The sequence below is a fragment of the Camelina sativa genome, chromosome 2, assembly GCF_030686135.1.
Source record: "Camelina sativa cultivar CO46 ecotype springtype chromosome 2, ASM3068613v1".
NCBI lineage: Eukaryota > Viridiplantae > Streptophyta > Magnoliopsida > Brassicales > Brassicaceae > Camelina > Camelina sativa.
In genome coordinates, this window is record NC_141881.1 from 20,644,539 (window position 1) to 20,654,451 (window position 9,913).

Genomic DNA, 9,913 nt, shown 5'->3' on the forward strand with positions numbered 1-9,913 from the left:
GTTGGTTGTTGTGGTGGCCCTCTAGGTATCTCAGCTTAGTATTGAGCAAATCGTACTTGGCGTTCAAGTCATTGTATCCAGTATCGATCTTGTTGCTCATTTCCGCAAATCGTTTTGCGGTGTCCATAGCAGCTGATGCCTGATTTTGAATCATCTGCTGAATTAGGCCGCGTAAGTCATCTTCTTGTGATTAGTTCTGCGGTCCTTGTTGTTGTTGGAATCCAGGTGGTGCAATAGGTTGGTGGTAATTTCCACAGTATTGCTTCTTAGGAGCATAACCTTGATTGTATTGGATAAAAGGCTTCTGCTGGACCTGGTTCCCTTGAACTGCTGATGGGTAGATCTGATCTTGAGGGTTGGCAACATTCGGGTCACGGTATGACAGATTCAGATTTGGCTTGTAGTTGTTGTACCCTTTGTTGTAACCTCCTTGGTTGTTGATGTAATTCACATCCTCTAGCTGAATATTCTCCCCATCTTGTTGTAAAAACTGTTCTTCCTCTGATATTGCATGAACATGCTACTGCTGGCTGAGTAGTTTATCGAGCTTGTCATTGAGGGCTTTCATGTCCCTCTTGTACTTGGCATCTTCCTCTCCAGTAGATCGCACAGTGCGATCGTACTCCTCATTGTAATGCCCATAAGATTGAGCCAAGTTCTCCACTAGGTCCCAACCTTCATCAACATTCTTGTTGAGGAAGTTACCATTGCTTGCGGTGTCCAGCAACATCCGTATCTTGGGGACCACTCCTCTGTAAAGTGTGCTTAGCAATGAAGCATTGCTGAAGCCATGATGAGGACATCTGGTAGTGTATCCCTTGAAACTTTCCCAAGCTTCATTGAACGTCTCATTATTCTTCTAAACAAAGCTGGAAATGTCATTTCGTAGCCTTGCGTTTCTGGAGTTGGAGAAAAATTTGGCCAGGAATGCCTTCTTACATGCTTCCCAAGTGGTGATGGACTCCTTGGAGAGTGATTTCTCCCCGATATGTGCTTTGTCTCCCAAAGAGAATGGGAACAGCCGGAGTTTGAATCCATCCTCACTAACTCCATTTATTTTGGTGAGGCTACAGAGCCTATCAAATTCATCCAGATGATCCAATGGGTCCTCCATTGGCAATCCATGAAACTTATTACTCTGTATCATCTGGATGAGACTACTCTTTATCTCAAAATTGTTGTTCTGCACAGCAGGTGGCACAATGCCATTCCTTTGAGTATGAGTAGATGGAGTATCCCCTGCTCCTATGTTGGTCCTTGCTTGAGGATCTGGTGGACCGTTCATTGTTTCCTCAATTGTTGCTGGTTGTAGTTATTGAACTTGTTGTTGTCTGAGTAACCTTGGTCTGTCGATGTTGTCGATGAAAGGACTCAAGTGTTGGTTACCCTTGGATCGCGTTTGCATGCACCGGTAGGATTCAAAGGATTCAAAGGACAAAAATGAAAGCAAACAAGTCAGATGCCGAACCAATATAAATAAAAGAACTTGATCTAGCAAGTGCTGAAATCCTAAACGTAGGAAAATAAAATTCAACCAAATGGCAACCGCGCCAAATTGATAACATGATTTTCACCCAGGGTATCAATTCCCTATGCAGTTGTAGTACAAAGGGTTATCAATCCAAATGGTTGTTTATGCTAGCAGGTAGGATGCAATCAGAACAATGCAAGTAAAGCCAAGCAATAAGTGGTTTTGTCTAACAATCCTAAAATAATGAAAGAAAAGAATATAAACAAAGAAACCACACAACCTAAGCACTCGATGCAAGCATTCGAGTACAAGATCTGGTGGGGGGGATCGAGTTAACAAATGAAGTATGAACAACTCGAGGGGTTACTCGAAGCAGGTGATCGTGTACCTGTTCGGGTAAGGCATCGAGTGATGAATAAAATTGCAAGCAATTAAAATATGAAAGCTTCTAAGGATGGGGTAATCGAATCCTAAGTGTTCCTTACCAATACAGATGTCTTACATGCCTCAAGCAAATATTCCCTAGACAATGAATCTCTAAAATCTTGTTAAAACACTCTCGTGATAGAAACAATCAACCTTGATCACTCCCCTACCCAACTCTCGTTGGAGAAACATGACCAAGCAGGCAATAAGAACCGATTCATTATTGTCAGTAAACCGCTTACTCATCTAATCTCTTAGGCTAAGTGAGTAGACCTCTAGCATTGGTTGATTCAAGCATTTCATCTACACCTCTCGGTGGTAAAACACCCTAGATCTAATCTCACCCTCTCGGTTTATTGACAGCATTAAGAACACCAATCTAGAAGGGAATTTATAAATCATAAACAATCAAACTAAGACATACTAACCGATCAAGAACACAAAATCATCTATCCCATCCCTAGAAACTTTACTACACTACTCGGAAATCATTGCAAGAAACATAAAAGCAAATATGAACCAAAATTGCATTGTATTAAAAGATAGATTAGAGTATGAAGAGTACAAAGTAGAAATCTAAAGAAATGATAAAAAGATATGAAATAAATCCTAACAAAAAGTGAAAAGTGTTTTGAGTCGCTCAGTTCTCTCTCAGAAGCTCTCGCTCTCTGGTTTGAGGGTCTGCGGCGTGCTCATTTGCGAGGAAGAAGAGGGTTGGGTTTATATATGGAAACCCCTTTGACCTAGCTTCCCAGTCCTGCCCGAGGGTCTACTCGATGGGGTACACGAGGATAAGGTCGGGTTACTCCTCGGGTAGATCTTCGGGTTGTTCTTCCCGCTCTTGGATCCTCCTCGATCGTGTTGGGGTTCGGACTGTTCTTCCAGCTTGATGGCTCCTTCGGGTATATGCTCGGATTTGTCATTGTTTTCCCCCATTTTAGGCTCTTAAGCACCTGTTTTCATCCAAAGTATGTAAATGCAAGAATGCAACACCCTAAATGGCCTAAAAGTGAATTCCAGCAGTTAATGACCTAAAAATGCTAAGGTAAGGGTATAAACAATGCAAAATATGGACAAAAAAGGATGCTAAAAACATGTAAATTAGAGAGTTATCAGATATGCAAAAAGATTATGGTAGCTGCAGGGACGAAGATGAAGTTTAGCTACATTCCAGTTTCAGTGTATCCTAAAAAATCAATATATATCTTTGATGATGATGATCTTTGTATTATCTAGAATGGAATCAAGCTGAATTTGATGTAATGCATGTGGAGCTGGATAAAGATGACGAACAACATCAAGGGTGTGAACAAAATGGAGTTGGTGAAGCTGGTGAAGCTTGTGAAGCTGGTCAAGTTGCAGAAACTGGTCAAGTTGCAGAGGAGTTGATTTCAAGTGCAGGAACTTGTATTGGTGATGGTGTCATGACTCTTTATGCAGGTGAAACGTGTGAACAAAAGAAGCTGCCCAGAAATGATGAAAATGTTGCAAGTGATGAACGAGAAGACATGCTGCAAATTATTAATGGTGATAGGCTTCAAGGTACTAAGGTAAATTTTGAATGGAAAGATGTTCTGATTCTGACTGTAGGTCAAGAATTTGGAAGTAAGAAAGTAGTACAAGATCTTCTTGAAAAAGAAGCACATAAGAACTGTTTTGAGTTTGTAATAAAGAAGTCTGAACCAAAGTTGTATGTGGTAAAATGCAGTGAAACAAAAAAAGGCTGCAAGTGGTCATTAAGAGTTACGAAGCTTAAGAATCCAGAGTGTTTCTTGGTTAGAACCTACAACAAGATGCATTCGTGTTTTCGTTCAAAGACAAGTACAAACAAAATTAAAAGAAAAGGCACACCAAGGTTAGTAGCATCTGTTTTGCGTGATAATTATCCATGTAAGCTTAAGGCTCCTATTCCCAAACAACTCATACCATTGGTTCAATCTAAAGCTGGTGTTAAAGTGTCATATTCCACCGCATGGAGAGGGACAAAAGAGGCTGATAGTGATGTTCGCGGTAGTGTTGAGGAAAATTACAAAGTATTGCATTCTTATTTGCACATGTTAGAGGTTGTGAATCCAGGAACTATTTCATTTGTGGAATTGGATGAGAAGAAGAGATTTCAGTACTTATTCTTTACATTAGGAGCTTGCATTAAAGCGTTTGATGCTATGAGAAAAGTGATTATTGTGGATGGTACTCACCTTAAGACTTCACAAGGTGGAGTGCTCATTGTTGCTTCAGCTCAAGACCCTGATCATCACCTTCTCACTTTCCTCAAGGATTTCCATGTCTTCCATTGTTTTGTTCTCCTCAGACCTTGATGACAGCTTACACCACTTTGTATAAACGGATTGCTTGAACCAAAAATCCACTAGTGGTATTGGTTGGGTGTCCTCCTCTATATCCTGCAAAACATAATTGTAATGAATATTTGTACCAAGCAAACTTATTTGTAGCAAGCAAAAACAAACTTATTTGTACCAAGCAAAAACAAACTTATTTGTACCAATAATTTCTCAACACAACTAATTCAATTTCTCAACTCTCGCTCCATGTACAACAAACCCAATCGAACCCTAGTTTTTCAATTTCTCTAAACTTCACACTAATTACCTGTGGATGTGATGTAGTACGCCTTTCTTCTCCGGATTCTGTTTGGGACTCTCCTTCTTCTCGCGGTTGAGGAGGATCTATTGCTAGCAGAAGAGGAGAACCTTCAGTTGCCGAGGAGGAGAACCTTCGGTTGGCGGAGGAGGAGGATCTACTGCTGGCAGAGGAGGAGAAGCTTCAATACGCGGAGGAGGAGAAGCTTCAGTTCGCAGATGAAGAGGATCCACTGTTGGCCAAGGTGGATCTTTCGGAGGGTTCTTCTTCCTCTTCGAATTTAACCCATTTCAAGTTTTAGGACCCATTGATATAGTTGTATTAACAAAAAAAAAACATAAAATTTAAGAGATTTTGTTTCAATTTGAACCCTAATTATTACAAACCCTAAATTTAATAACCAAATTGGACTTACCTTTAACGAGATGAAGAAAAAGATGAGAACTGAAGAAAATAGAGAAGATTTTGGAAATTTGTAACTGTTGACGAAGAATAAAACTCGATAATAGGTGAGATGAGAAGAAGAAGAATCAGTTTCTGGGTTGAGAAAAAGAAGGAAAAGGAAAAAGATTTGTCGGGTTTTACAATTTTTTCAATCGAAAGAAAAAAATACAAAAATAATGGATAACCGATTGTTTAAATGTGTAACCCTATTGTTTGAATGGGTAACCCGATTGTTTGAATGGGTAACCCAAATTCATTGGTTGGGTTAGTAAATATTGAAAATATTTATGACTTTGTAGTCTTTCACCATTTTTTTGATTAAAAGAAAAGGAAAAAGAAATTATTTAATATTAGAGAGGGAAATGAGAAAAAGTTTTTTGAGATAGAGGCACAAGAGAATTAAATCCGTTTGGTATATGTTGGGGATGATTGGGAGATTGATTTTAAAACTGATAATTGTTGGGATTTGGGTAGTTAAAAGGGTAATTAGAAAAATTTTGGGAGCTAAAAATGTTTTTAGTAGGATCCATGTAAAGAAAAAAACAATAAACAAGAGTTTATGAAGGCTGATATCAAAAATATAGTAGAAAAGATGTGTTTTTTTTTCGTCTGTCCAAATTAAATAAAACAAGTCTCTATTTATAGAGAATGAAAAATGATGAATTTTGGTATAAAAATATAAAAATAAAATTTAGTATTCTATAAGATAATTGATCTCAAATAATTGGGTTGGGTAAAAAATATCATCCAATAGAAACAAAACACATTTCCTTATCTAAATATTATCATATAATTAAAAAAGGTAAACCATTCAGAACATGCCACATGGCAAGCAAACCTACTACTTTTGCGCTTCAACAGAGTTGAATGTTTTCAACTGAATTATCTACACCTTATCTCTTTTCTTTTTTTTCAACATCCCATTGCATTGCTTCAATAGTTGAATTATTTATTCAACAGCTTAAAACTACACTATTATAAGTAGTCTTAGTTAAAGCAAAACAATGTTGTTAATCTATCTCTGCACACGTGGAATCCACGTCAAATTTACATAACAGAGAGATTGACAAAATTAGTTATTAATCACGTTTTTGTATATTTAGGCACAAAATCAATAGTTCAGGTATGAAATTCAAATATTTTAAAAATCTATGTATGTTTCCGCATAGTTCATAGTGCGATGTACGAATCGAACATACTGTACTTTCAGTCTAAGTATTGCCCTTGTCATTGTAGACAACTTTTGTGAAGTAATAAATTTCACATTCTAACAAGAAAAACGTGAAAGTGCAAAACTGTTGTATTTGTGTCACTTGTTGTTTGTCTCAGTCATTACACCTGTAAAATCTGCATCTGAGAAATTATGTAGTCTCACTGTAGTCACTACCACTCTTTTTCGAATATGAACATTATATCTTGGAAAATCAAAAAGTATCCTCCACTTCTTCTTCCACGCTCCAAATATTCTTTCAATAACATAACGAAAAATACATAACATTGGTTAAACAATTCATGTTTATTCCTTGGAGAAGGCTAGAATCAACGAGATAATACTTCTCTAATGGAGGCAAAGGAAACTTGGTATCACTTTGTTGTGCCATTTGCAGAACAGCTGTATCGTGGCATGATCCTGGTGCGCCATTCCATATATATGTGAATAACATATTTAAATCACATATTTCCATGATGTTCAATGACACATTATCGTGTTGATTCCAATACATTTCTTGTAACTCAGGCTTTACTTTGACGTATATATGAGTCCCATCCATAGCTCCAACGAATCCACTAAAATATGGCCAATATCTCCTGTCTACTTGAAGTCTTTCAGGAATTCGATAGAGTTCTTTTCTTGTTGGAGTTCTAATATAATCACATGCCAATAATTCAGTTGTCGTTAGAACTTTCCTAAATTTTCTCTATACAGTCTCTTGATTTTGGCCAAATTTCAACATATCTTTGAACTTCATTGTGTCCGCATATCCGTAAAAACATAGCCACACTTTCTTTAATACTTATATTTAATGTTGGTTGTAGACCATAATTTGTTTGCAACGTATTACACAATGTTGTGAAATATGGAAGTGACATCCGTAATAACTGAAGATAAGTAGCATCATCATGTTGTAGTCGATGCCATACATATCTCTATCCCAAACCTCCATCAGTTTGGGCTAGTGCGCTTTGAAAATATTGATCATAATCAGCCAAAGCTGGTTGAATTACTAACTCTTCTAATTGTTCATTTTCTAAATTCCACAATTCAACTCTCTCTTTGTAACTTAGATTGTTTGGGTCTTGTGATTGCAGTTGACATATACGAAATGCCTGAAATTACAAACGATATTTCATTAAAGATAAATTATTTTAAAATCTCACAAATTACATAAATTCAAAATTAACCAAGACAATATAAATCATAAAAAAAAACATAAGTGATATTGATTCAATACAAAGCCACATATTACTCATCTCCTACATCACTTTGATGACTTTCATTTGGTTCTTGCGGGGTTCCCCACATATTGAAAAGGCCTCATGGTCTAGGTGTTTGTGGCATTCGTCCAGATTCAAAATAATTAGTGAAACCGATATCGGCTGAAGTTTCTTGTTGAGTATTCCTCATGTTTTCATCTTGGTCACCTAGTGAAAATCATATTGAACATCATTTGTTGGAGTTGTTCCTTATGAACCGCCTTGCTGAAAATTTGGTGTTTGTTCCCATGGATATAAGTTGGATGGTGTGCTCCACTGTGAAGCATTAGGTGGTGTTCCCCACTGTGGACATTTGGAGGTGTGCCCCATTATGGATGAGCATTTGGTGGTGTGTCCCATTGTTGATAACCAGGACCCCAACAACAAAGTGGATTTTGCCCTCCTAAATTATTACCCACAGATGATGGACTACTAGATGATAGATCTCCTGAATGCGGAATCCCAAACGAATGACCTCAGCTTATCTGTTTGGACACATCTTAGTTGTTCCATGAAACACCAGTAATAAAACAATTACGATGTATCCAATATAATTAAAAAAATTATAAGGTTAAGTCTCATGGACAAAAGATGTAAGGTTAAGCTTAGGGGGTGTATTCAAACCATGGTTGGAGAATTTGATGGGATTTAGGAAATTTAGAATTTTGATAGATTTTAGGGAAGTTCATATGATTTTCTGTAAAATTCTTTCAAATCCCACCTAAAACCATGAGATTTGGATTTCTGTATTTTTAACTAAACAAATCCTCCAGAATCCTAAAAGTTATTAAAATCCTAATCCACAAAACTGTTTTGAATAACAGTGGATTTTAAAGTAGATTTTTAAATTATCAGTTCAATAACAAGGGATTTTAATAGATTTTAAAATAGATTTTTAAATCATCAGTTCAATAACAGTGGATTTCAGAAGACTTTTTAAAATACATGACTGAATAACATAGGATTTGTAACTCTTACACAAATCACTTAAAATGTTAAGTTGAATACACCCCCCTTAATTTTCTTGTAAGTGAATTCAATTTTCCATTATCAGTTGGATTCTTTATACATCTTTATAGATTAAAAGAAAAAAAAATTAGCAAGCAATCAAGTTTGATTTTGTGTTTTGTGTGTTGTACTTTCAGGTGCAGCTTTCAAAGTGAAATCTTGGCTCACTAAATAAAAGAAAATGAGGGGTCGTATCTCCTGCTTCATGCAGCATTGTGCTCCAAAATAACCAAAATTCAGAAGGTGATTTTGTAGCTAAGAGCATATGAGAGGTCAGATATCTCTCCCTCTATTTTCATGTTTGTTTGTGTCATGCATAGGTCATCTCGACAGGTTATTGGACAAACATAATACACCACGCCATAAAACTAGCACAAAAGGGGACTTCACGATCAGTAACTTCCTTTATTGGTAAGAACTTTGAGAATATGTTGCCAAGTAAGTTTCAGGTGAAGTATCTTTCTCTTCCCAATTCTCTTTCTCTTCTTATTCTCTTACAACTTTTCATCATTTTGTTGGTCACAGTGAATTAATCTAAGTACTTTTTATGCTACTCTAAGGTGAAGTTTTTCGATTTCTTCTCATTCACTTTTGCTTGATACACATTTTATCATTAATCGTTACTTCACAAAGGACAAAACCAATCGTAAAAACTTCCTTTATCTACATGTTTTCAATATATCAGCTATGGACATTGCTTCTTTGTCAAGATTAATAGAAACAACAGGAGCAAAGCAGGCGAATACTGGCTTGGATCCGACTTAGTAAGAATTCCACTATAAGTTTCTTCATTAGCATAATTTGTGTGGTTTGTTTAGTATTTAGTAACTGCTATTAGAATGGCTTTGTATCAGGATGGAGGACTATTAAGCTGAAAATAACTAAACTGAGGAAAGTGATTCAGTCACCTCGGGAAAAGGAAGGGTAAGATAGATAAACTATCTTCATCCCTTTTCAGAGTTTCTGTAATTTTCTTATGGTCTTGTGTACTGCTAACATAATGGTTTTGTACCAAGATAGTGGATTCATAAGCGGAAAAGAACCAAATTTAAGAAAACCATTCAGTCTTCCCGAGGAAATTAAGAAAGGTCAGGAACAAAGAGATAATCATGACTACATATGTGTTTTTATTTGTCAATGTTTTCTTTGTCATTTTTGAAGTGAACTTTCTCATTTACTTTTCTTTATACAAAACGCTTATAAATACATACTTTGCACACAAAAAGTACTTTGAGAGGTAATCATGAATACATATATGTTTTTATTTGTCAATGTTTTCTTTATCATTTTTGAAGTGAACTTTCTCATTTACTTTTTCTTTATAGAAAACGCTTATAAATACATACTTTGCACACAAAAAATAATTTGTTTCAATCATACTTTGTAAACCTTCTTCTTCTTCTTCGTCAATGTTTTCTTTGTCATGTTTGAAGTGAACTTTCTCATTTACTTTTTCTTTATAGAAAACGCTTATAAACTTTCTTCTTC

General features: G+C 36.2%; 1 protein-coding gene and 1 non-coding gene across 2 annotated transcripts; both read left to right on the forward strand.

The window, feature by feature from the left end:
• The first annotated feature begins 785 nt into the window (after positions 1-785).
• On the forward strand, positions 786-892 carry LOC147948934 (small nucleolar RNA R71). Its single transcript, XR_015586019.1, has one exon. It is a non-coding gene; the product is annotated as a small nucleolar RNA R71 (small nucleolar RNA).
• Positions 893-3,159: 2,267 nt separating this feature from the next.
• On the forward strand, positions 3,160-4,215 carry LOC147948935 (uncharacterized). Its single transcript, XM_087469323.1, has one exon. It carries the CDS (start codon positions 3,160-3,162, stop codon positions 4,213-4,215), a length of 1,056 nt encoding a protein of 351 aa, XP_087325449.1.
• The last annotated feature ends 5,698 nt before the right edge of the window (positions 4,216-9,913 follow it).